The sequence below is a fragment of the Martes martes genome, assembly GCF_963455335.1.
Source record: "Martes martes genome assembly, chromosome: 11".
NCBI lineage: Eukaryota > Metazoa > Chordata > Mammalia > Carnivora > Mustelidae > Martes > Martes martes.
The window spans coordinates 101,684,975-101,711,614 of NC_137899.1; the positions used below are offsets into that span (position 1 = coordinate 101,684,975).

Below are 26,640 nucleotides of genomic sequence, written 5' to 3' on the forward strand. Positions count from 1 at the left end.
AGGGTCTCTGAGAAACAGGGGAGGCATCACTGCCGCCTGCAGAGCCCAGGGACGGCTGGTGATGCTGAGCCATCTCCTGAGGGGTAAGGGGTGTACCAGGTGCACTGTGGAGCCGATGGGGGGGGGCAACGGCACGAAGTGGGAACAGCATGTGCAGAGACATGGAACAGCACAGTGCTCAGGGAAGAGAGGTAGTTCAGTTTAGGCAGAAGATAAATATGCGGAGAAGCTGCCCTCACGAGGGGTCGGCTATGCAGGCCTAAAATTGCGATTTTCAGCAGTAGGTCATGGGTGTCGTCGAAGGGCTTTAAGCCAGGGAGTGAGAGTGCTCGGATTTCCCAGTTAGAAAGGTCACCCCGGATCTGTATGAGGGACGGAGTGGGGGCAGGATGGGCTGGGAGTTCCATCCTCGAGGTCCAGGAGGATTCTGGCGAGGCTTCAGTGATGTGGAATAAAGACTGACGGACAACAGAGAGGAGAGAGAGAAGGTAACAGGAACCTCGAGGGGGAGGGGTATCTGCCCGAGAGTGGAGACAAAATAGAGTAATAGTTAAAGGGGCCAGCCCCGTCCTCACTGGTCTTGACGCTGTTGCAATGGTTGCGGCGCGGTTGACCCCTCTTGTCTTAAGTCTGCCAGGATCAGGACAAAGATACAGCGCTGCTACGGAACAACGGAAAGTCGAAAGGGATGGGGGCCATCTTTGGACAAGAACGAAGTCACAGAAAGATGAAAGTAAAGAAAGATGTTGGGAGGAGGCGGGCCGCAGATGGGTACGTTTCCATGGGCAGCAGAGGGTGGCTGAGATGAGGGAGGGGCGGGGCATGACGACCTGTCAAGCATTCTCACTTAAGCACATTACTTTGATGCCAGAACGTAGGACATTTCACGGAGGACTTGGCCTGGCCTTAGACAGGAGTTGGGGATTGCCCTGGAATTTGGAATGTGTAGTAAGCCGAACATGACCCCCCCAAGATGTCTACATCCTAATCCCTAGAACCTGTGAGTATGGTGCCTTACATGGGACGTCTGGGTGGCTCAATTGGTTAAGCATCTGTCTATGTCCCAGGTCATGATCCTGGGTTCCTGGATCCAGCCCCGCGCCCAGCTCTCTGCTCGGTGGGGAGTCTGCTTCTCCCTCTGTCCCTCCCCCCCTGCCTGTGCTTTCTCTCTCTCTCATTCTCTGTCTGAAATAAACAAAATTAAAAAAAAAAAAAGATAGTGCCTCACATGGCGAAAGGGATTTTGCAGGTATGTTTAATTTAGGATCTCCAAATGAAGTGATTATTCTGGATTATCTGGGTGGGCCCAGAGTCCGTTGCAAGATTCTGAGAGGGAGGTAGGAGAGTCCGGGTCAGAAAATGATGTGATGATAGAAGCAGAGCTTGGAGTGACTGCCACGGGAGATGAGGGCCACGAACCAAGCGTGGCTTCTACAAGTGGGAGAAGGCGAGGCCGCGGATGCTTTACTGGACTCAGGAGGAACGCAGCCCTGCTGACACCTTGATTTTAGCCCCCCACGGTTCAGTTTGGACTTCTGACCTCTAGAAGTATGAAACGGATCTCTCCTGGCTTAAGCCACAAAGTTTGTGGTCCTTTTTCCTAGCAGCAAGAGGACACTAAGATCAGAAGGGACTGCAGTGCTCTGGCCTAAGCGGGGGGGGGGGGGGCCCAGCCCAAGGTGCTGGCCTGGTCTCCCTAACTGCTCACTGAGTGTCCCTTCGGGGTGTTGATACTCAACTCTACCCTCTGCCCCCACAAAGCCCTGTCCTCCCCAAATTCCCTGTTTTGAGAGTGCACCCAAGCCAGAGCCTTGGGAGTTGTCCACTGAGCGAACCACTACATGGCTGAGGGCTTTGGCGTGAGACACGGGATTCCCGCAGCACCCAGGGCGTGTGGCGGGAAGGCGTGTGGGAACGGCGGAGCACGGTGATGGGCTGGAGGCATGGTGAGCGGGGCAGACACCAGAAGTGTCCCTTGTTCATTTCCCAGGACTGGAGACATGTCTCGCGGGTCCCAGGAGGGACGCCATCACCACAATGGGCGGGTGAGACCCACTTCCACTCTCTCTCCATGTCCCACTCCCATGCCCTTGGGGCAATTTTACGCAGATTTTATTTCACATTTTCATTTTCTTAAAAAGACAAAGATCAAAATGTGACAACGACCGACTGCACAAGAGAAAACATGAACAATCGTTAACTCTGGTTGATGGAGACGTGGGTGTGAGCCCGGCTCAGACACCGAGGGCCGACTTCAGTCCCGGACCAGGAATGCAACGACCCCAGGCATCGCTGGTCCTTTCTTCGCTCCTGGCCAGCCAAGACAAGACTCGAGGAGAGAACATCCAGCATCCGGTGTTCTCTGATGTTCTGCCTTTCGCTCCCAGACCTATTTTCCTCATGTACATCGTACCAAATTACATAAAGCCAAATTACACCGACCATGATTATATTCTGAAGCATAGTGACGGGCCGGGCTACAGTTTTCCCCTCCACAGAGTCAAACTTCTCCAGATTCTTCCACTCCTGGCTCTCGGGGATGGTGGCCTCCCGGACCTGAGGTGACCACGCGCAGGGGGAGGGCGTGAGGAAGCTGGCCACCCAGCTCGCCGGCGAGAAGGGTCTGGAGGCATCAGGGCTGAAGACACGGGTCTAAGAACGGAACCAACCAAAGCGCCTTGGTGCTGGTTAGGTTTTATTTTAACAGGATGTTTCCTCTTCATTTGTTTTTCAAAATATCAGTTATATCAATATTAGAAGTGTAAACAGGTACAAAATATACAGTACATAGAAACAATTTTCTTAACTAGTCTATTGCCTAATAAAAGTACGCACGAGGGAGCTGACGGAACGGAAGCCATGGTCTCTCGCTCCTCGGGGGAGACGAGTCACCCATTTGGGGCGAGGGGACCGGCGGCTGCTCCAACAAAACGGGAATGGATACTTGTGTGGCGGGGACGGCACTGTGGTAGAATCAAGAAACCTGGGCCGTTTCTAGTTCGACCTCGAAGGTGTCAGATGGGGAGTGAGCAAGCACTTGGCCGTTGGCCAGCCTCTCGGAGCTGCCACCGAGCACACTCACCAAAGAGGCCGGTGCTCAGGTAACGTCTTGACGCCCGCCGACTCTGCTCTGGCAGATGTGGCACAAATCTTAAGAGGGCAAAGACGAAAACCTTCCCTCCCCCGGACTGATGCTCCGGGGAAAATGAGCCGCGTCCAGTCCGTAGTCCTCCTCACCCGTGGGCGCGGCACCGCGCACTCGACTGAGACGGGCTGGGGTGTGTCCCCCTTGAGGAATTTACTTCCTCGTCTCTAACAAGAAAGAACACTTGTCCTGCGTGCTTCACAAGGTCACAGTCATCAAATGAGATGCGAAGTGAAAGCATTTTGACAATGAAGAAACACTACACAGAGAGAAAAGGAAAGAGAAGCATTTCGCTGGAGTGGAAAGCGGCCCCGCTCAGGGGCGGGCAGGCCAGCTTTGCTCCTGGCTCTGCTGGTAGGTGACGGCCAAGGCTCCCACTTGCCGGCCTCAGCTGCCTCGCCTCTGCAGCCCTAACACTGGTTTTTCAGAGGACTCTCCGTTAGATGGCTCTGAGTCACCTAACAGGGTGACACCACCCAGATCCCTTTCCATACGGGTGGCAGGTGGCCTGTAATACGCCAGCACTTTGGGGGGCCTTTTCAGATTGAGGAGAGCTGGGAAATAGGACTGGCTGCTGGTGGGCAAGTCTTTCTCCCAGCTGACACCAGGTGGGGGGGGGGGCAGGTCTCCACACTGCAGCGCAGGTGGTGATGGGAGGAGCTTACAGCCCCGGGGGGGGGGGGGCCGGGAGTACAGCCTGGGGGGCCCAGAGGTGTCTCACCTCCACCAAGATCTGTGCAACCATGAGCCCATCCCTAGGAGTCAGTGGTGCGAGGGAAGGACCCTCCTCACCCGTGTCCCCAGCCGGCCAACTCCGGGCACACTCACTGTCAGACTTGGTAAGGACACAGGCCACACAAACACGCGCTCCAGAAACCAAAAGTACACTCTAAAGTTTAAACTGGTGCTACGACTATTTTCCAGCTTTTTTCATCAAGAATTTAAAAAAAAAAAAGTTTTCATAATTAAATTACTTAAAACTCTATGCTGCTCAGTTTCACAATCAGAGAATTCTACTTTGTTTAGAGGTGGAAGCCGGATTGTTTTCTTTCTCCAGTGATCAGTTCAGCAACGTGGAAATCTGCTTCCCCCCAGACTCCGTTCCTGCCTCAGCCTTCCCCACCACCCCGCAGTCTGCGACTGGGGGGTCCGAGACACGTGCAGCCTGTGGGGGGGCGAGGGGGGGCGGGGCGCCCCCGCCGGCCTGGGGGTGTGTGTGTGTGTGTGCCTCACAGGTCGGCGCCGTCGCTGGGTCCCAGGACGCTCAGGCCACAAGTCCAGTCGGTCACAAGGTCTGTGGAGGCCAAGGGTCCTTTAGAGGCCGGGCTCTTGAAGGGGTCCGGGGGCCCGGCCGGGAGCGGCGGGAGGGGCGGGCCGCGCGCGGGGCCCTTGGCCCCCGCCGCGTGGTTGCGCTGGTGCTTGCGCAGGTGGTCCTTGCGGATGAAGCTCTTGCCGCAGACGGTGCAGGTGAAGGGCCGCACGCCCGTGTGCGTCCGGTAGTGGTCGATGAGCTTGGAGCGCTCGGTGAAGCGCTTCTCGCACTCGGTGCAGGGGAAGGGCCGCTCGCCCGTGTGCAGCATGCGGTGGCGGATGAGGTGCGCGGGCCGCGTGAAGCAGCGGCCGCACTCCCCGCACCGCAGCGCGCTGCCGTCCCGCGCCCCGCCGCCCGCCGCCGCCGCCGCCCCCGGCGCCCCCTCGGGCAGCCCGCAGCCCCGCTGGTGCGCGCTCAGGCTGACCTGCAGCTGGAAGCTCTTCCCGCACGTGGCGCACGTGAAGGGCCGCCCGCCAGGGGGCGCCGCCGGGTGCTTCTTCAGGCCCGGCTTGTGGCCGAAGCCTTTGGTCCGGCCGGGGTATTTACACGGCTCTCCGAAGGGCCTCGGGGCCTGGCTGGGGTCCAGCACGGCCTCTGCGTTGTCAGGGGAGCTGTAGGACACCCCCTCGGGCCCAGTCCTCGGGTTCAGGCCCACGGGCGGTTTGCACCGGAAATTCCAGCCCCACCGGACCCCCCCAAAGAGCCAGTCCCCGGGGGGCGCCTCCTCCTGGGCCACCGCGGGGCTGAGCTCGCCCATGTCCCGCTCGGGCCGGGCGGGCTCTCTCAGGCCCAGCCCGGGGTCCTGGCTGGGGAAGGAGCTGCCCTGGCTTTCCCAGGCTCCTTCCTGGACGGGGCTAGGGAAAAACCTCGTGGCTTGGCCTGGTCCGAACAGGGTCCCGTGAGCCTCTAGGTCAGTGGGGTGCACGGGTGTGGCCACCACCTCCTCTTCCTGGACTTCTGTCTTGATCACAATTTTTACATCTGCTGAGAAAGAGAGAGAGACGCCGTCTCGTTCTGTCCCCACACCTGCTTAGAGAAGGAAGCCCGGGCACTGTCACGGGGTCAGTCCGCAGCTACTCAAGCCCCATCACCTCTGAGCCCTACCCTCCCAGCCTCAGGATGGGGCTCAGCAGAGCCCCTCGCGGTGGGCCTGGGGCTGCCCCAGTCGGCGGGGAAGGACCCGCACAGGCAAAGCCACCAGCACAGCAGCTCACCACGCCCCAGGTTCACTTTGGCTATTAAGGCTCATCATGCTTTTCTCCTGAGGCTGAGCACAGGTGGCCAAGTAACCAAGATGCAGAAGCCCCGTGGTGGGCTCAGGGGGATGTGCGATTGTACTGTACACCCCCCTTTCCCCCAGCTGTGGGCTTCAGGCAGCTCTCCGCCCTGTGAAGACCCCGTTTCACAGGGTTGTCTGAGGATTAAACCCGACGACACGTCTGAAAGCACTCAGCACGATCTTTGGAAGGCAGCAAGCATTCAGTGAATGTGGCCAGCTTGCTCATGGAAAAAGTCTCAGTGAAATAGTACCGATGTGTTTGATTTTATATAAATGTACTTGAATCTCACATCCTGAAGTTTTAGATCATGGACCTAGGCTTCTAGCACATTCTGGGGGTGGGGCTAAAATATGATGGAAATGTTTAAGTAACAGACAACCGGCCTTCAAAACAGAAGTAAACGGAAAGCCAATACATAAATTTGGCTGTTGTTCCTCCCGATTCTGGCCATCAGACACCTGTCTTTTGTTTTGCTGGTACCTAAGAAGCGGTTCTGGTTTGCTTTTGGTTTTGCGATGCCGGCGAGGAGCCAGGATTGCTGAGCCTGGGCAGAAGGTACGTCCTCTCAAGGGATCAGCTTCCCAGGGCTGACTGGTTAAGACCACATGAAAAAGGGACAGCCGGAAACATTGTCGAGAAAGGCTGTCCAAGCTTAAGAATTTGGAAGGTGAGGGGCGCCTGGGCGGCTCAGTGGGTTAAGGCCTCTGCCTTCGGCTCAGGTCATGATCCCAGGGTCCTGGGATCGAGCCCCACGTCGGGCTCTCCGCTCTGTGGAGAGCCTGCTTTCTCCTCTCTCTCTGCCTGCCTCTCTGCCTACTTGTGATCTCTGTCTGTCAAATAAATAAATAAAATCTTAAAAAAAAAAAAAAAAGAATTTGGAAGGTGATAAAGGACAGACTGACAGAGTCCCAACATCACAGACACCTAACAGCCTGTTGGCCGAAAGGTCAGGGCAGTCCACGGGTAACAGTGAGGGCCCCCAGGCAACCTCCCAGGAAGATGTGACCCTTTCCTGTCCTCTCTGCCCCGTACCTTCTGTGGAGGCTGCTGTGTTGAGCTTCAGTGTCCCGTCTGAGCACGCCGAAGAGGGATGGTGGGGAGGGAGGTCCGCCTGCCAGGAAGTGGGTGGGATAGTGGTTGAAAAGTTGGAGTGGACGCCTGCAATGAAGAGAGATCAGAGCCTGTGGGTTAGGGGAAGGAAGGGGGGACCCCCCTGTGAAAGGAAGGGCAGGCTGGACCCTACGATCCCAGCGGGGCCTTTTCTGCGGGAGCCTAACGGCCCCGTCCTCTCCCGCACCCAGTTCTCTTTTGCCCCTTCTCTGAGGCCCCAGGAAGCTCAGATGGTATTTATTTCATACACGCCTCTCGAATGTGAGGCATCTGGCAATCTGAAAGCCCACGGGTGGGGGCAAGAGCAGGAGTGCGGCTGGCGAAGGTCAGGCCGAGGGATACCAAGATTAGGGGCATCATCAAAGCCACCCACGGTGGGGCCCGCAGAGTATCATCTGGTACAGCCCTCTGCCTCCAGGTGGGAAAACTTTGCCGTGAGTCAGGCCAGATGTGCGAGAGCCCGCAGTGCTTCCAGAAGCTCCTTCCCCACACCCTGCCCTTTGTTGTGGCATCTCGTTCCTGGTGTCTGCTCTGGGTGCGGCCACTCACCAGAGGCAGCATCCGTCGAGACGTCTCCTGCTCCCGAGTCCAGCTGGCTGAGGCCCCACGGCTCCTCCCCGATATCTGGCTGTCCGGCTGCCCACGCCTCTACCCCCAGCGCCTGCTGCTCCTGGAGCTGGAGCTCGCCCTCCTGCTTGATCTGCATTAAGAGGTCAGGGGCAGGAACTGGGGGGCCCGAGCCTAAAAAAGGGAAAGGGTGTGAACATACAGCATCAGGCCCCCTCGGGCATGGGGTGGACGCACATCCAGCCACAGACGTGGACACAGGGCCTTGCAGGGGTCAAGCAGCAAGAGAACCCAGTGGGAATGGAAGACCGGAGCAGCAGGGACCGAGGGCCTTCTGGGCAAAGCTTGAGGTCATGTGGTATTGAGCACAGGGTAGGGAGGGAAAGCATTCTCAGGGCTGGCTCTGGTCCATCCATGCACAAGACTGGGCTGCTCTTGGCAACTCCTGCCCTCACTTTTAACACAGAAATGCTACATAGTCACCCCAAATATACCCCCTTCACCTCCCTCCACCTGTATATAAGTGAGCAGAAAAGAAAGATCCCGGATATAAGAATCAAAGAGCAAATGCAAAGTCAATCCAAAGTTCAAACAGAAGCGAAGCGACCCAGCGAGTTGCTGAAACAGGACACGGGCCTTAGGGGCTGAGCTCTGATGCCCAAGCGAGGCTTGGAGCCCCGCTGAGCTGCCTGCCCGAGCCCAGGAGCCTTGGTCCTAGTGAGCCAGGGACTAGAAAAACTCCAGCCAGCTGAGGGCGAGGGCGCTACCAGGAAGCTGCCGCCTGTCTAGCGCCATGGGTGGGCCCTGAGAAAGCGAACTTCCCCACGTCCACACTGAATCCATACCCCCGACATGGTGCAGAGAACCGACGCCGGGAAATGCACGGAAACACTGGCTGACCGCCCCAGCAATCCGGGAGGCCACCCCCCAGCGCAGGCAAATGCAAACCTGCCCTCCAGGGACACCCCCCCAACTCAGGTCCCCATGAAAAAAAAAAAAACTAAACTAAATTTACAACCAGAAGAGGGGCCAAACGACATGAGAGTCATGGCCGAACTGACTCCCAAGAACTACAGAAAAAAGGACACGCGGAAGGGCACAGAGACCGAAGTCTCAGCCTGGGAGCTGATGCACCGAAGCCTGTGCCCAAGGCTGTCCATGCGGGGTCACACCACAGAGTGGCCTGAAAGCCTCCAGGCCGTGGCCGTGGTGGCCCCGAGGACCAGCAGAGGCAGACAGAGAGTCTCAGGAGGAAAGCATTTTCCACCGCTTGCAGGCATTGGGGGGCTCACAACTACAGATCACCAGCTCAACAGGAAAAGCGGCCACCTCGGGGGGTCGGAGAGGTCCTATGCCGCAGGACCTGCCCACAGAGATGTGGGCTACTGGAATGATCACACACAGACTACAAAGTTTAATATATTTGGAAAAATAAAAAGGGGAGACTCTGACAGATAAGAGACTCCCCAAACCGACCAATCAGAGTTTGAAAAAAGAAAAACTCTAACTTTGGAATTGTAAAATAAAATCACTGGAATTTAAAAATCCAATCTATAGGGGAAACAAGAGAACGCAAACCAAGCCAAGAACGGTGAGCTAATTAGAAGACACATAAGAAATGATGGGCAGAGCTGAATATACGAAGAAACGTGCGCTGTTACGAAGGATAGTATGAAGACATTCCAAATAAACAAGTAGGGAGAAGGCGGGCAAGGATATTCAGAGAGAGAATACTGCAAAATTTCCCAATCGGTGTAAGCAGGTTGGACCGGCACTGTCCATTGGAGAAACCATGCAGGCCACACAGCTCATTCTAGGTTTTCTAGTAGTTATGTTAAAAATAAATAAATAAAAACAGGTGAAATTAATGTTAATAATATATTTTACTTAACCCGATATATCCAAAATGTTCAACGTTGGTATATTTCCTCTTTACAGCACTTGAAAAAAAAAAGGTTTTATCTATTTATTTGGGAGAGAGAGAGAGAACAAGAAATGGGGGGCAGGGAGAAGCAGAGTCCCCGCTGAGCGGACGCTTCCCCCACTGAGCCACCCAGGCACCCCTTTGCAGCACTTTTTAAGTGACCAACAGCCACATGTGGCTAGTGGCCACCGTTCTGGACATTTAAAAGGTAAAGATGACCACACTAAAAACCGACAAGAAAATTAGCCGTATGCTGTTTGCAAAAGACGCACCTAAAACAGAAGGATGCGAGAGCAGAGTAAAAGAATAAAAGCCAGAATAAAGACCTCTTTAGAAAAGATGTCATCAGGGGCGCCTGGGTGGCTCAGTGGGTTAAGCCTCTGCCTTCAGCTCAGATCTCAGGGTCCTGGGATCGAGCCCCGCATCGGGCTCTCTGCTCAGCGGGGAGCCTGCTTCCCCCTCTCTCTCTGCCTGCCTCTCTGCCTACTTGTGATCTCTGTCTAATAAATAAATAAAATCTTAAAAAATAAATAAAAATAAAAAAGATGTAGTTAAACCGTAGTAGAGGAAATTCATTTTGAAAAGAGAAGTATTCACAAAAATACAAAAAGGGTCACTGTGCAATGTTACACTGACCAGAAAGAAAATAATAAAGCAAAACCCCAGGAGAAATAAACAGCTTCCAACTTCTCAGTGGCGGGTTTCCACACACCTGTTTCTGTAACTGATAAATTACCTGACTCTGGGTTATAGGAAATTCGAGTGACACTATTAGAGAACCTGGTCACACGGACGTAGCAGAATCTAAAGACAAGGAACACACACGTTTTTCAAGCCACACAGAAGTCAGGAAAAATGAACTTTCGAGAGCATAAAATGAACTTCGGTAAATTTTAAAAGATTTATACTTTATGCACTTACTTTCTAACTATAATATTAAGTCAGAAATCAAGAACAAATATCCCAAACTCCTCCTTGGTACTAAAATTTAAAAATATGTATGTTTTCTAAACAATCCAAGGCTCTAAGGACAAATGATAATGAAAAATGAGAAGATATGTGGAACCTAATTCTAATAGAGATAATATATTTTTTTAAGATTTTATTTATTTATTTGACAGACACATCACAAGTAGGCAGAAAGGCAGGCAGAGAGAGAAGGGAGGAAGCAGGCTTGTTGCTGAGCAGAGAGCCCGATGCGGGGCTCGATCCCAGGACCCTGGGATCATGACCTGAGCCAAAGGCAGCGGCTTTAACCCACTGAGCCACCCAGGCGCCCCTGAGATAATATTTATCAAAAGGTGTGGGCTGCATCTACAATGGTACTTAGAGGGTATTTTATGACTTTGTATGTTTATATTAAGAAAGAGAAGACAGGTAGAAAACTAAGGGTCAAGTAATCAATGCAACTCTACTGACTTTAGGATAAGAAGTCCCCCCACTGGGCCACAGTGAAGGAACTTATCCTCAGCAAAACAACAGAGAGGGCCTGGCCCCTGGGGGTGGCCAATTGCCCAACGGGAAGATGATGGATGGGCGAGGACTGTGCTTGTCCACCTCTGCTCCCGCATCCTCTGATGATGAGGTATGTTCCTGGTGGGCCTTCTGGACAGATGCCCGAGGGCAGAGAGAGAGAGAGAGAGAGAGAGAGAGGTCACAGAACTGAGCCCGTCCTGGATGAGAACAGGGGCTGGGAAAAAGAATTCTCTGTCTCCCAGCTCCCTGCAGACATCAGCAACAAACAGAAAAACCATGTTAAAAAAAAGGCACCACTGGGGTGCCCGGGTGCCTCAGTCAGTTAAGCTTCCAATTCTTGACAGGCTGAGGTCTTGATCTCAGGGTTGTGAGATGGAATCCTGTGTCAGGCTCCGTGTTGGGCACGGCGCCTGCTTAAGATTCTCTCTCTCCCTTTGCTCCTTCCCTCCCAGCTCTCAAACTCTCTCTGAAAACAAAACAAAACAAACCAAAAACAAAACCAAAGAAACAACACCACTGACAACAGCAATTTACAAAAAAAAAAAAAAAATCTAAAAAAATAAAAACAAAAAATGATACAAGGAACCTAGGAATATATCTAACAACAAAAAGCCATACAAGATCTTCTTCGGAGAAAGTTCTACAACTTCACGGAGGCACATGAGACAGATGAGCTAAATGAAGGGGGCTTAGGACATTCCCCCCAAAACGTGCTTCAATACAGCAAAGGGGCCCTTTCTCTCCAATGTGATTAGTAGAGTGAATGCAAGCCCAAGCACCATGCCATCTGGATGTCTCACAGAACTCGTTACAGGGTCACTAGGGAGGTGACCCCCGAAGAGCAAGGGAAAAGACCCAAAGTGCTAGTGAGAAAGAACCAGGGTCCCGCCCTCCCACTGCCACTAAGAACTTGAATGTGAAAGGCAGACCTTTCAGAGCTGAACCGTGAGATGGTGGATTACTGCCTTGAGGTAAGGGAAGTTTCTTTTTTTGTTGTTGTTGTTTTTTTTTTTAAGATTTTATTTATTTGACAGACAGAGATCACAAGTAGGCGGGGGCGGGGGGGGTTCCCCGCTGAGCAGAGAGCCCGATGTGGGGCTCGATCCTAGGACCCTGGGATCATGACCTGAGCCGAAGGCAGAGGCTTTAACCCACTGAGCCACTCAGGCGCCCCTAGGGGAAATTTCTTAATTGTATACGACATGAAAATGACAAACCATAAAGGTAAAATTCAAGTATATTAAAATCAAAAGCCTCTGTTTTTTAAAATGTACCATAAAGGGGGAAGATACCGGCAATACACACGCCCGAGAAAAAGATTAATATTCAGAACAAGAAAGGAGCTCCAACTAGTCAATAAGTAAGGGGAAAACAAAAGAAAAACAGACAAAAGGGACACACAGGTTATTCCAGAGAAGAGAGACAAGTGGCCTATACACAGAGGATATATCGTTCAATCTCATTAATTGGGAAAATGCACATTTTAAAATGGGAATTTTAAACTGGTGTGCTCCCGCCAGATGGGCAGAAATGAGGATGGGAGGCGTTTCCAGGGCTGGCGAGGACGAGGGGCAGTGGGCGGCCGGGCGCCGTGGGCAGGTGTCGGCCGCAGGCTGGCTTACAGAGCGCTCAGACGTGACCTGGAGAAGTTGAACACGCATCTTTCCTACGAGCCGGTAGTTCCACTCCCAAGTCTATACCTAGAGAAACTTCTACACATGCTTCACAATTTTCACAACAGCATCGTTCCTAAAAGGAAACATGTTAGAAACAGCACAAACGCCCACCAACAGAAGGATGCATGCCCTGTGTCGCCCTCGTAAAGCAGAAAACCAGAGTGGTGACAAGGAATGAGGGCAGCTGTACTGTGTCAACACAGAGCGACTCTCAGAAACAAGGGCCCGTGAGAGAAGCAGTGTTATTTAGGAATATCTACATACATACGTAAGGAATAAAAATGTAAAGAAAAGCAAGGGACTGATCACACCTCCTTCTGAATTTTCTGGTTACCTGTAAAAGGGAGGGAGGGGAATGGGATCAGAGAGGGACCTCGGGGCCATGGAAGGTTCTGGCTGTGATCTATTTCTGATGCTGGGGTTTTGAGAATGTGGGTGTTGACCCTTATTCTTTAAGGGTTACATGGATTTTGTTCTGTATGTAGTTTTTTTTTTTTTTTTAAAGATTTTTGTTTATTTGTCAGAGAAAGAGAGTGTAAGTAGGGGGGAGCAGCAGGCAGAGGGAAAAGCAGGCTCAGCACTGCTGCGGACCTCGAGCCCAGGACCTTGGGATCACGACCTGAGCCGATGGCAGACACTTCACTGACTGAGCCACCCAGGTGTCCCATGTCTATAAACTTTTAATAAGAGTATCATCAATCTCCCTGCTATGAGGCAGTGGAGATGCAACGTAGGGGTTTGGGGGGCAGGAAAAGAATAAATGAAACAAGATGGGTTCGGGAGGGAGACAAACCATAAGAGACTCTTAATCTCACAAAACAAACTGAGGGTGGCCAGGGGGAGGAGGGTCGGGAGAGGGTGGTGGGGTTATGAACATTGGGGAGGGTGTGTGCTATGGTGAGTGCTGTGAAGTGTGTAAACTTGCCGATTCAAAGACCTATACCCCTGGGGCTAATAATACATTATATACTAATAAAAAATTAAAAAAATTATAAAAAGAGTATCATCAAAAGTCTATGGCAGGGGCGCCTGGGTGGTTCAGTGGTTTAAGCCTGTGTCTTCGGCTCGGGTGATGATCCCAGTGTCCTGGGATCGAGCCCTACATCGGGCTCTCTGCTCGGGGGGCGGGGAGCCTGCTCCGCCCCCCCCCCACTTGTGATCTCGATCTCTCTGTCAAATAAATAAATAAAATCTAAAAAAGTCTATGGCAAAAACCATCCTTACCGCCCAGACCTTTGAAGCACCTCACAGAGAAGGACGCCGGGACCACACAACAATATCCTGGACAAATTGCCAAACAAGAAGGATAAAGTTATAACAATTTTAAAAGAAGAGATAACTTTGGTGTTATCTGAGGAAGGTACAACTGTCTACAGAACAAAATCCATGAGAATCTCAAGTGACAGGTCCATTACTAGAAATAATGAGGTTGGCAAAAGGAGTCTTTTACTAAAGGAAGTTAAGAGCAGAGCCATAGACTTGTAATAACTACTTAAGATACAGTGAATGCGAAAATGCCATCCACAATAGAAACCACGATCGGAGAAAACCGTGAAGCCGTTCAGGCCACTCAGCCTTCACTCAGTGAGTCTGCCCATGGGGAGACAGGCTCATATGCTCATAATTTTCCAGAAATGAAATGACAAAGTCAATGCAGTTCCCATCAAAATTCCAGCAGGATTTTCTGAGAACTTGACATCAAGATTCTGACACTCATCGAGAACAGAGGTCCAAGAATAGTCAAGGAACGTTTCGAAGGGCAAGTAGGGAAGGCTTAGTCTTCTAGATATGAAAGCTTCTTATGAAGCTAAAACAGGGAGTGTTGGCACAGAGACAAAGACCAAAAAAACCAAATAAAGAGCCCAGAAACCAAGTGCGTGCACGGGAACCTGGTTCATGACCAAACTGGTGTTATTATAAATCACTGAGAAAAGAGCCTATTCAGCAGATTTTGTTGGGAAATCAGATGTCTTTGTGGGGAAAAAAATTTAAATTCTCCCTTATAACCTACACAAGTATTAACTCTTTTTTAAAAAATTATTTATTTATTTATTTGACAGAGAGAGACACAGCACGAGAGGGAACACAAGCAGAGGGCGTGGGAGAGGGAGAAGCAGGCTTCCCGCTGAGCAGGGAGCCCAATTCGGGGCTCGATCCCAGGACCCTGAGATCATGACCTGAGCCACACAGGAACCCCACAAATATTAATTCTTGATAGATTAAAGACTTCAATGTGCAAAGCAAAACTTTAAAAGTTTCGTAAGAAGATGGAGAAGAATGTCCTTCTGACCTGCAGGGCGGTAGGGAAGGCTGTCCTAAGATAGAAAAAGCAGATCATAAAGGAAAACACTGGTAAGTTTGATTGTACCCAAAATTACAACTTCTGGACAAGCACGACAAAGTTAAGAGACCTGCCACGGGCTGGGAGAAGATATTTGTGATGCAAATAACAGACAAAGTGTTTGGATCCAGAACCTACAGACGGAAGTCTGAATCAGTAAGAGAGTGAAAAGCAACGGCAGAAAAACAGAAAAAGACAATTCATTGAAGAAACCAGATACACGTGAAAAGGGTGCTTCGCTTCACTGAGAGTCAGGGAAAGGCAAATTAAAACATGATGCCATTTCAACCTCCATCAGATCGGCAAGGAGCTACTGCTGAAGGAGGGCAAGGATGTGAGACAACGGGCACTCCCGGCTGCTGACAGTAGCAGGACCAGCTGCGTAACCATGGCAATGGCGGAGGTGCAGACAAGCATGCCTGGCGGTGCAGGGGGTCCCCCGGCCTGTTCCCTGGAGAGGCCGCAGCACACGGACACAGACAGGGGTGACTGCCCACTGCGGCACCACTCGTGAGAGTGAAAAACCAGAAACAGCTGAAGTGCGTATCAACAGACCAGTGGAGAACAAGCTGGAATGTAGTTGCTTTGGGGACACTAAGCATCTGCTAAAATGAATGAACTTGATCTATCTGCATCAACAGAGACAGATCTGAAATACACGGTACCGAGTGGTCAATATACTGACATGGATACCATTTTTCAAAACACACAAAACCATATTATATATTGCTTATGGCTACATGTGGACATAACAGTTTTAAACGAAAGTTTTAAAACGCGGATGGAGAGGGTAAACATCCACTTCAGGACTACGGGTTACCCTGCGGAGGAGCGAGACGAGGAAATCTAACAAGGAATTTACCACACATATTTTTACACAAAAATATTTTAAATTACGTAACTACATACATTTGACAAATATTTGTTGAATTTCTACTCAGCGCTAGGCAGTTCGAGGTGCCTGGAATGATCACATGAACAAAAGAAATAAAAGTGTTTGTCCTCTTGAAATTTACACCCTCCTGGAGAGAGCCCCGCTGGCCATACAGTAATCTACAAATGCGAAATCTATCATCTCTTCTCTCTGAAATATACATACTGTCTGTATCCCTATTGATTCTGTAAATGTGAAATATATGTCACAATCTAGAAATACACATAATAGATGATGCTCTCTGCTGTGGAACCAACCAAAGCAGGGAAAGGAGACTGGAAATTCTGGGTGGGAACAGGGGACACAATTTTAAATAAGGTGATGATTTAAATGTTAAATAAGCATAGCTCTGAAGGAGGTAATGGATGGAGCCCCGGGGGGCGGGGGGACCTGAAGGGTGTCTGGCGGAGGGCACTGCAATTGCAAAGGCTCGGGGACTAGAGCAGCCCGGGGCATTGAGGGGAGCAGCAGGGAGGACGGTATGGCAGGGACAGGGGGAGCGAGACACAAACAGAAGCATGAGTCAGTGGGAAGCTGGTAAGGGGTTTTGAAGGAAAGGGCGTAGGGCTTTCTCTGAGGGATTAGAGCAGGAGAGGGGAGGGTGGTCGGGAGGTGACCACAGGAAACGATGGGCTTGGGTGGCAGGGTAGAGGAGACAGGGTGTGACAGCATTCTGGACGAGTATGAAGGGAGTGCTTGCTACTAGGATCTCCGGTGGCGGTATGTGTGAGAAAGGGTCGGGGCTGACCCCCGGGTCTTGCCTGCAGCTGGAGGGTGGGCAGTGGTCTACTGCAGCAGGGGAGACCTGGGGGTGGGGGACGAGGGGAGGAGGAGCTCCGCTGGGCGCGTGCTTGGCATAAGATGTCTATCCCACCTGGATGGGGACAGACCAGGCAGCCAGGTGTGATTTCAGGGAGGAGCCCGGCAGGGGACACACTGCGGAAGCGGTTGGCATGCGGAGACCACCACACAGAGAGGATGGAGGGCACCCCGACGCTTAGAGGCCAGAAAGAGCATTGGGAAATAGCAAAGGGAAGGTGTTAAGTAAGCCAGGAGGACACCAGGAGGGGGAGGCATCCTGTCAAAGCGGCAAATCTGGGAAGAGAGTGATCAACAGTGGCAAATGTCGCCAATGGTTAAGACCAGACCTTTAACGCTATGGGGGCCCCTGTGGCCCTGACAGGGGTGCTGATGGAAGGACCTCTGGAGTGGAAGAGGAATGGGAGAAAGCAGGCACCGAAGGAGGGCACTCCTGGGGAGCAGGACACAAGGAGGGCAGAAAAGGGGCAGCTGCGACAGGGGTGTGCGGTCACAAGGGGTCGGTGTTCAAATCGAGCAAGAGATGGCAGGGGCAGATGATGGTGGGAAGGATGGGGGGCGTGAGTCCTTGCTAAGGTGGCCTGGACTGGATCTAGTGCCCGTGGAGCGCACCTTTGGCGGGGGGGTGGGGTGGGGTGGGGGTGTCTGACCATGGTGGCAAACATGGAGAACAGTGCCCAGGTGCAACAGACAGGCCGGTTGGCGGGGGCGGGGGGCTGTGAGTATTGTTTCTTTCTTTCTTTTTTTTTTTTTTTCCAATTAAAAAGTATTTGTTCAACATGAAAACCATTGTAAGCTCATGGGCCACAGTTTGCCAACCTCTGCACAGCTGATTGGACCAAGGAGACACCCCTGAGACTGCAGGTAAGAAAAAGAGAGCTGTGGGGAGGTCTCCCCAGCCATGTGCAGCTGCATGGGAGCAGGTGCAGGACAGGGAGATGGATTTCACCAGCATTATGTTTCTGCTGGATGCTGGGGTCGGGGCACTGGGGGGCTGAGCTCAAAGTGAGAGGAGGCGAGGGGTGCATCACTGTCAGCAAGGGGGGAATGACCTCGGGGTGGGTGGTGGAGCGGGAGTGGAGGCTGGGGTGTTCCCAGTGCACAGAGCACCTTCTGTCCAAGCTGCCCTTGCCAGCTACAGTGGTAAGAGCAGAGATGAGGTCTGCAGGAGGCGGCAGGAAGACAGGAAGCATCTGAATGAGAGGTGGGGGTTTCCAGGGAGAAGGGGACACTAGCACGAAGCCATATGGAGGAGCAGGGACACTGCTGGTTTCCAGGCCGGGGCTGGGAGGGATGTGGGAAAGGGTTGCCCTGCAGCCGGTGCCAAGCCCTGCAAAGAACCAGAACTCATGTGGACAAGAATGGGTGGGGATGCTCCGGGAAGAGTCTGCAGATCTGAGCTCTTGCTGGGGACTGAGCTCCCCAAAGCACGGAGGGAGAATTTAGGAACCGAAAAGAAGTGGAGAGGAGGTCTGCCGGGGGATGCACGAGCCCAGGAGAGTTGAGGAGTGAGCTGGGGTCTGGCTTCTCCCGAAGAGGTTAGGGCGGGGGCAACGGGGCTCTTGCTGTGGGGCCTGAGGCAGAGAGTGGAATCTGTGTCGGACGGGAGGGTGTGTGGGGGTCTCGCCAGCAGCCACTGCATTTCTGGACCCCTCTCCGATGACAGCGTGCGAACCGGAGAGGCCTCCCCGGAGACGGTGTGGGTCAACTGAACCAAGCCCACCGTGGACCCCCCTCCCAGGCCCGGAGGCGCCCTCTTCTCCATTCAGACTCTGCAGCGCTCTGCTGAGTCATCCTTCCGTCCTCCACTTCCAGCTCTGTCCCTGGCACCTAGCAAAGTCTCAAAGGACGTCGGTGGAGGTGAGCGCCCCTGGTGAGCGCGCTCTGGAGCGCTGACCACGTGGCCGGCTCTGCGCATGCGCTGCTCGGCAGCAGGACCCCCCCCCCCCCCCCCCGCCACTTGCGGTCCAGCTGCGAACCCGGGAGACGCGTGTCATTAATCACAAATGAAACACAGCGAGACTCTTTAGCAACACAGGTGTCCGGACGCCAGGGGAACCCAAGGCAGGTGGGACAGACACGGCGGTTCTGTGCGGAAAGCAGGCTCGGGCTTGCAGGGGTGGGCGTGGGGTGGGGTCTCCTCCCGGCTTCTCTCCGTCTATCCCTCCCTTAGCTTTCAGAGGTGCTGGCTGGCTCCAGAAAAATCCGAAACAGTGATACCAGGTATCCAGATTCACCTTAAATGAGTCTGTCGCCCTAATCGTGTTGAAACATGTGGCCAGCCAATGGGACTGGCTCCTGGCGGGGGGCGAGGCTGGCTCTTCATAGAACTGGGAGGAATTACATTTTGTCTCCAACCCACTCCTACCTTCCCTGTACGTGTCCTGCCCCCTCCTTCCCTGATTGTGTGTACTGGCTCTGTCTCTCTTCTAAAAGACTAGGTTTGTCGCCTGCTTCCACGCTGGGAAGTATTCCTAGAGTGCTAGGGGCACAGGCTACAGGTCATAACTCAGCTATTAAAAAACCTAGATTTAAAACTTTCAAGTCTGAGGTTTCTCTTCCGCTCTTCCTGGGAAAGTCACGCCCTCCCTGACCCCCTACTTTCCTGTTTCCACATGCCTGCCTGGTGTCCCTGGCCTTCTCTCAGCCACTCACCTGGACTTGGGTCCACAGGAACATCTGGAACCTTGGGGCCAGGGCGACGCCAGCTGCACGGCTCCTTCCCCGGTTCGGTCTGGGAGAGGACCTCAGGCTTGGAGATGGCGTAGTCTGAGGAAGGACATAAAGGTTAGCTTTCGCCATGTGGTTCCATTCAGAGCTGGTGACAGGCAGCCTGGGAAACCATGAATGGCCCAGAATCGAAACTTCTAGATTAGTACAGAGCACTGGTTCTCAACCGTGGGCAATTCTGTCTCCTGGGGGACATCTCGCAGTCTGGAGACATTTTTGATGGTCATGACTGGGGGTTGGGGGTGAGGTGCTCCTGGCATTGGTGGGTCAAGGCCAGGATGTTGTGGAACATCCCACACGGCACAGAATAGCCCCACGACAACCAATCATCTGGCCCCAAAGTCCGTGCCCAGGTGAAGACACTCTGGTAGGGTCTCCCCGTTAAGAAGCGGTGTGTTTCTGTAAACTGAAATATACCATCACGCCTGCCCCTGTTCCCACCATCACTGAGCAGACCTTAACTGCCTCCAGATCTGGGGTCACACAGAAACCATCCCAAGAGGAAAGCAGCTCAGGGAGGAACAGCCTCCTGGGGCCACTGCACGCGGACAATGACAGTGGCCCTAAGGGTCTGAGGGAGCAGAAGCTTGAGACGTGAAGACAGCGCTGGCACGAGAAGCATGGTCTGCCCATATTCTCCACTAACCACTAACTCACCAGAAAGGCCACATACCCCTGTAAGAGAAAGCTAAAGGAATGTGGGCCTGAGAGCAGCCCTAGGCTTTACAGCAGGCCCACTGATGACGACAGCAGCCCCGTCCTGGACCCGAGAGCAGTCCGAGGCTTTAGACTCTGTCTCGGCAGGACGGAGACGTCCATGCTCCATGCCTGGTTAGAGAAACGCCACCACCCCTCTCTGTGCGGCCACCCATGAATGTCACCAGGTAGAGGGAGTTTTCGACTCGGTCACCTGGTGCTCATCTTTAGTAGGAGAAGAAGAAAACTCCTTGCGTGGTCAGAGTTTTCTAGTGATTTACACATTGTTGCGACGAAAACCACCAGCATGGAGAGGTAGGTCTGGGGACTCCCAAAGTCACACATAACAGGAGAATGAGTGTCATGCCTTACCCAGGGACACCAGCGTCTCGTAGTTGCCCCGCATCACGTGCTTGTAGAGCTCCTTCTGCCACTCGTCCAGCTTGCCCCACTCCTGCTCAGAGAAATACACGGCCACGTCATCAAAGGTCACGGGCACCTGGAACCACAAGGGTCACGCATGCTCACCCACACACTTACAGGCACAGTCCCTCGGGCTGTCCCACCCCAGGGGCCCGAGGGTTACCTTGGGGGCCTCCCCTTTGCTGCCCGGAGGCAGGCGCAGGATCCAGAAATTTCGGTTCCTCAGCAGGTTCTCCATGTTCTCCAGCCGCCTCTGCAGCAGCCCGTACTCCTGCAGCAGGGTCCCCAGCACGGCCCACTTGCCCTCCAGCTGGTTCCCGAACTCCACGGCCGTCTTCTCGCAGTCCGCCAGCTTCTTCTCGGCCATCCCCGTCCGACCTTCTAGCGAAAGCAAGCGGGCAGCCTGTGATTCGATCTTCCTCTCCATGGCCTGAATTGTGGCCGCCATCGTCCATGGAGAAATCTTTCAGAATCAAAGAGAAGTGCACCCTCATTCATTCCATCCACCGCCTTCCTTCAGCCCCTCTCCCCTGGGTGCTGGGGAGCGGGGCGGGGGGGGGGGGCGTGGAGCGCAGAGCTCGGATTAAAAGCAGGAATGCCCAGGGCCACAAGCCCGATCTCAGCCTAGGATGGGCTTCTCTGGGTAACTCAGACTCGGCCACCGTCTGGGCAGGTGCCTTCCTGCCGGGGGAGGGCTCAGCTCGCCCAGGCTGGGGACCTCCCGCATCTCCCCGAGCTGAATCCCTGAACCCGGCTTTTGCAGCAGAGTGCGTGGCCCGTGGAAGGTGCTCAGTGCACTTCTGCTAAATAAACAGTGCCTTCGCGCTGCTGGGGCGTTTCAGCGGATAAATAGTAAACCGCAGATTCACCAGCGCCCAGCCAGCACCTCCCATCATAATCACGCAGGACTGTCTATGGATGATGACCTAGCAAAAAACAAAAGACAAAACAAAACAGCTGGTTCACTGAACCGGCACAAACATGAGCATTGCTCAACTGTTTTTGTTTTGTTTTGAAGCATCTCGTGCCTTTTTTTTTAATAAACGTAAAAATCAAACAGCTAATCCCTCTCCCCCCAGTGCTGTCTGACTTTGTCCTCTGCTGTTACTCTTCCTCAAACTAACAATCACCATTACTGCAGATCTCCGCCAGCCGAGAGTGACTTTTTGACCCACGTGGCAGGCATGAGTCAAGGGGACAAAATCAACACGGGTCCGCTGGGCCCTCTGAGACTCTGTTTCTCTCGCTGTCCTCACCGCTCCCAAGGGGAAAACTAGTCTGACATCTGTAGCTCCTCGGGGAGCAGGGACACACCTTACAGACTGGTGAGGAAGGTAAAACATATGCCATAAAGTTAGACTTTAATGCGTACGACTTCCTTGTTGCTGGAAACGTCACACGTAGCCCGAGTGACCTGAGAGGTGGCAGTTGGGAGACCACGAGGAAAGGGCACATTTTGCCTTGAGGAGGGGCCAAACTGGCCGACCCACCCGCATGTAAAGGTGGGCCCTCTGGGTCAGAGAGGAGGTCCAGGTATCTGCACTTTCTTCTGGCTGTGCCTGAGGACCCATGTCTCCTTAGAACATTCTGGAAACTATTCCCAAACAATAGCAAAACGAAGAAGTGACTAGTAGGGAGCAGTGTGGGCTCATTTGGAGAAAGGCACTGAGAACTACAACATGGGTGGAAAAGAGTGAGAGGAGAGTGTGAGCAGAGGCCAAAAACACTGTCGAGCCCCATCAGAGCTTCCGTGGTTGTTTGGAAGGAGACCGCGCGAGGTGACCTCTGACCTGAGGAAGGAAGGGGTTTCGCTGGGGAGGAGCTGGTGGGCAGAGGGCTGGGGTGGGTGGGACTCTTGCTCTCAGGAAGCAGGTGCTTTTGCCCCGAGGCTGCAGGGACTGCGCTGGACTGGCTCCCTGGGCCACCCTCACAGCAGCCGCTACCCCTTCCCTTGCCCACTTGTCCTTTCCGATCAGTCCCTGCCACCTGACTCCAGCCTCCAAGAGCCTGCTCTAGAAGTCACCCAGCTCCCCAGCGACTGAGATCCTTTTCAGCCTCTGAGTGCCCTTGACTGCCACAGGACAGCAACCTTTGCGTTGCAGGAAAAGGACACCTCCGTAAACCCCTTTATAAAAGGTCAGGCACGCAGTGTGCTTACCATTTCAACGGGCGCAGGGAGCCCTAGGGCCTCTGCACTATTTAGTGGGAGGTGGTGACTGTTTCTGCGCAGGCCCAGCTCCATACTAAACGGTGGGTGGGTAATATGGGGCTGCCCTCGGACTTCCAACCAGGGAAGCAGAAACCCTATGCTTTCGAGGAGCCCATGGTAGGAGAACTCCAAATCCATCCAGGAACCGCCCCCGCCCCCCCATAGGATGAAGTCCAGGCATTAAAAGCCCTTCCAACTCTCCCTGCAGCCTTCTCTCCCACTGCCTCCTCACCAAAACCATCTTGCATGGAGCAGGGACTGGATGCTGGTCCTTGAACCCGCTGGGCACCGCCTTCTCTCCGAGCGCAAGCTGTCCTCCCTACCTGGAAAGCTGCACCGGTCCACTCAGCCTGATGAAATCCTAGCCTTCCTTAAAAGCCCAGCTCAAATCACAGCAGCACAGGCCGTGAAGGGGTGCCAGCGCCTCCCTCTCCTTCCCCTGCCCTCCCGCAGCACCTTTCTGCCTCAATGCCAGAACCACTCACTCACTGTTTGCACCATTCTCACCAGTGTACCTGTCTGCTTCCCCCAGCACACAATGTGTCCCTGAATACAGACCAGCTGTGTCTTTTCACACACTTTCTAGCTGGACGATCCTAGGCAAGTTAACTTCACCAGGCCTCGGGTTTTTCCTTTGTATGACGGAACGAGCACCTACCCCACAGGTTTGTTGTGAGGACAAAATAATGCCTAACAGGGTTGGTGCCTGCCCGCTTCTACGAGAAGGAGCAGCTGTCTTCCGCCCCGACCTCGATCAGGCTGGGCACTCGGCGTGTACGGAATCGAAGCGGCTTCGGACACCTCCCAGGTGCCACCAGGCCGCTGGGGGGAGCTGGGGGGTAGGGAACGCTGAGGCAGAGCGGTGGGCAGAGAAAGGAGACGCGGGGTGGGGGGCGCGGAGAGGAAGGGGCCAGCGGATGGGGCGGGGGCAGGAAGCCGCGGAGGGCTGCAGGAACTCGGCGTGGGGCGGCCTCCGCTGCGGGGCCGGCCGGGTCCGCCCTGCTCGGGCTCGGCCGCGAATGGGGGGCCCGGCCGGCGGGCGCCGTAGGCCCCGGCGGACCCCGCGCTCCGCCCGCCGGAGCCCAGGCCCGGCGGCCCGGCCCGGCCCACGGAGCCCCTCCCCAGGGCCTGCGGCGCCGAGTGCCGGGCCCGGGCCCCGAGTCCGCGCGTCCGTGCGCGCCGGCCGCCCTTACCGGAGCCGCGGCCGCCTCGGCCATGGCCGTGCGCTGTCCGGCCCGGCCCGGAGGAAGTCGCCGCCGCCGCCGCCGCCGCCGCCGCCGCCGCCGCCGCCGCCGCCGCGCGGCTCCACGCAGGCCGACCCCCGGCCTCTCCGCAGGCGGCGCCCGCCCGGCCCTGCCTTCCCCGCCCGCGTCGCCGCGCTCCTCGCTGGCCGGCCCGCGCCGCTCCGCCCGCAGACGCGCCGCCGCCGTCAGCGCCCGGCCGGTCCACACTGCATCCTGGGAGCCGGCGCAGGCCCGTGAGGCTTCCTGGAGGCAGCGCGGCCGCACAGCCCCACCTGCAGCCGGGAGAGGCGAACGGCAGGCGCGGCGCCCGCCCCGCCCCGCCCCGCCCCGCGGCCAGCGGACCCACCCACCCGCCGGTCCACCGGCCCGCGGATCCCCGGATCTCCCGGCCCCGCCACCCACCGGCCTCCCGAATCCGCGACCGCCCGACCCCGGACCCACAGACCACCCCCCGACCTCCCGACCCACCGGCCTCCCGACCCCCGACCGCCGACCTCCCGACCTCTGACCCCTCCACCCCCCGACTCCCTGACCTCTCGATCCACCAGTCCACGAGCCCGCCGACCCCTCCGACACCCTGACTCACTGACCCACAGGTCCACCGGCCTCCCTACCCGCCGACCCACTTGGATCCACAGGTCCACCGACCCACAGGCCAGCCGCCCACCAGCCTCCCGACCCCCTGAACCACCACCTATGCTGTTCGGCCCATGCTGTTTCTTGACCCCCGGACCCACTGCCCCCCCCGCAACGCTGCCCCACCCACTGGCCCCTGTCCCCCCCGACCCACGCGCCTACAGACCACCCCCCCTCCGCCCCGACCCACCGGCCTCTGGCTGGGCGTAGGCGGATGTACCGCCTGGACCCCAAGCCGACTCCCGCTCCGACTGCCCGTCTCCCGCTCCGGACCCTACGCACCCCGAGGGACTCGCTTACTAAAAGGAATCTCCCGGCTCCAGGGACCAGCCGGGCCGGGTGACCGCGGCGACAGTCCCAGAAGACCCGTGCCTTCCCCCACAGGGCATCCGCCACGTCGCCTCCCAGGCTTTAGGTCTTTGCCAGGCAATTTGGGCTTTTTATGTATTTATTTGTTTATTTGGACAGCTGTAACTCACGTCTGTCTTGGGTTGAAAGAGAATAAATTCTGCCAACGACAGGAAAGTAGTTCGGTAAATCCCGGTGGACTGCCACTTCGAACTTTCCGTAATGTGTTTATTATTTATAACAAATATTTCTAAGTGGAATGAACACAATACCATATTTATAATTGTTTTGGTGAAGAACTTGCTGTGGGAAGGCGTTCGTGGTATTTTAAGAGGAGAAGTCTGTCCAGAATGATCTCAGTTTTGTGTAAAAGAAAAAACACCAGCGCGAGTCGGGAAGCCTACAGAGCAACACAAGTTAGCTTCCTTTTTCTTGCGCAGTGAGACCACGGGCCGTTCTTTATACGTCTTCTAACATTTTTTTTTTCAACTCCCGTTTTTATTTTGTAGCAATAAGAACAGAATTTTTTAAACAAAAGGGAGGCAAAAATTAAATAAATAATTGGAAAAACTCCTTAAGAGGCAAACCCAGGCTAGCGGGATGGACGGAGCCTTTGAATGGGGCCCCCATGTGGTCACAAAGGCGCATTTCAAACTTGCAGAGTTTCCTCTAAGAGGGACTCTTTCCTAAAAAGCAACCTGTGCCCCACGTGGTCCAGACCTCTCTACTGGGGTCTAGCTTTGGGGTCTAGCAGGCGGGCTCTTCTCATGCTCTTTGTTTTGTCTCCATGAGCAAGCAATGCGATGGGGATCACCCACGATGCCTTCTTCTCTGCGTGTAAAAGAATCTCCCCAGGGGTAGGGGGAGATTCACTCCAGAATCTGCTCCCCGAGCCTAGGTTTCCTTTTCTTACTGATGCTAAGCCCAGCTGTTTTCAGATGCCCCCAGCTCTTGAAGGTTGCCCCTCAAATGTAGGGATGGGGTGGGCGAAGGATAGGGGATTGCCACATTGGAGCCCATGGCACCCCTTTGTCTTTTGGATAAGTCCCTGAAAGGCTATCATAGACGCACTCACTGTGGGAGAGTGTTCCTGAACTGCCCATGGTCCTTTTCCTATTTGTGTTTCTTCTTTCTAGCTTTGTTTCCACAGGATTCCTTCCCCTCCCAAATAACACATTTCCTCTGCCAGGGTGGACCCACATTTTATGGGCTTGAAATGGTTATATCTTATATGATTTAGAGAATATTATTAAGAAAAAAAAACTTCACAAAATTGTAAATGTAAAAGTAGATGCAGAGCTGGTGCCAGGCAGGTGATCTGAATCTTAAGATTTATTAGCTTCATGGTAAGGTCCTTGATTAAAAAACTAAACGAAACAAAAAACAGCCATGGGAACATACCCAAGCCTGTCTAAGTTGGGACGTGTGCCCTGGGGTTATTGCGGGAGGAAGTGGGAGTCAGAGAAATAATGAAAGTTGTGCCATTAGCTGGCGCAGATCTCCAGGCAAGACAGCCGGCCTCGCATATGTACAGTGAGAAGATTGGACGAGGCTCTTCTGTGACTTTCCTGGGCCTGGCCTTCGTGCCACCACCAATTTGCTTTGACCCAAGTGAAGACCGCTGTGTCTGTTCCCACCGTGGGCTCCATGCTGGGCCCTGCATGATAGCTTGTTCATAGTCACGATACCACACGTTGGTTCCTGGATTACCTTGGAGAAGGGGGTTTTCTCCTTTCCAAGGAAACAGAGGTGTTACCTGCATGGTGATAG

General features: G+C 54.2%; 1 protein-coding gene across 2 annotated transcripts; it reads right to left on the bottom strand.

Annotated features, from left to right (window-relative positions):
* Positions 1-2,101: 2,101 nt before the first annotated feature.
* ZNF746 (zinc finger protein 746) lies at positions 2,102-23,958 on the bottom strand. Of its 2 annotated transcripts, none has more exons than XM_080818462.1 (7): positions 23,836-23,958; positions 20,597-20,896; positions 20,383-20,464; positions 19,240-19,353; positions 7,397-7,588; positions 6,770-6,895; positions 2,102-5,438 (listed from the first exon to the last, which is right to left on the bottom strand). In XM_080818462.1, exons 1-7 carry the CDS (start codon positions 23,857-23,859, stop codon positions 4,375-4,377), a joined length of 1,902 nt encoding a protein of 633 aa, XP_080674588.1. In that variant the 5' UTR covers positions 23,860-23,958; the 3' UTR covers positions 2,102-4,374. The 2 variants fall into 2 exon arrangements, with proteins under 2 accessions (XP_080674588.1, XP_080674587.1); XM_080818461.1 differs by having other exon boundaries at positions 20,383-20,509.
* Positions 23,959-26,640: the final 2,682 nt, after the last annotated feature.

What these genes read in the sequence shown, in the direction of transcription:
- ZNF746 (XM_080818461.1), bottom strand. Translation starts at nt 23,859, where the DNA reads ATGGCCGAGGCGGCCGCGGCTCCG. An exon ending in CCGAGGCGGCCGCGGCTCCG is followed by an intron (nt 20,897 to 23,835) that starts GTAAGGGCGGCC and finishes TGATTCTGAAAG; the next exon opens with ATTTCTCCATGGACGATGGC. An exon ending in CGAGACGCTGGTGTCCCTGG is followed by an intron (nt 19,354 to 20,382) that starts GTAAGGCATGAC and finishes GTCCTTCCTCAG; the next exon opens with ACTACGCCATCTCCAAGCCT.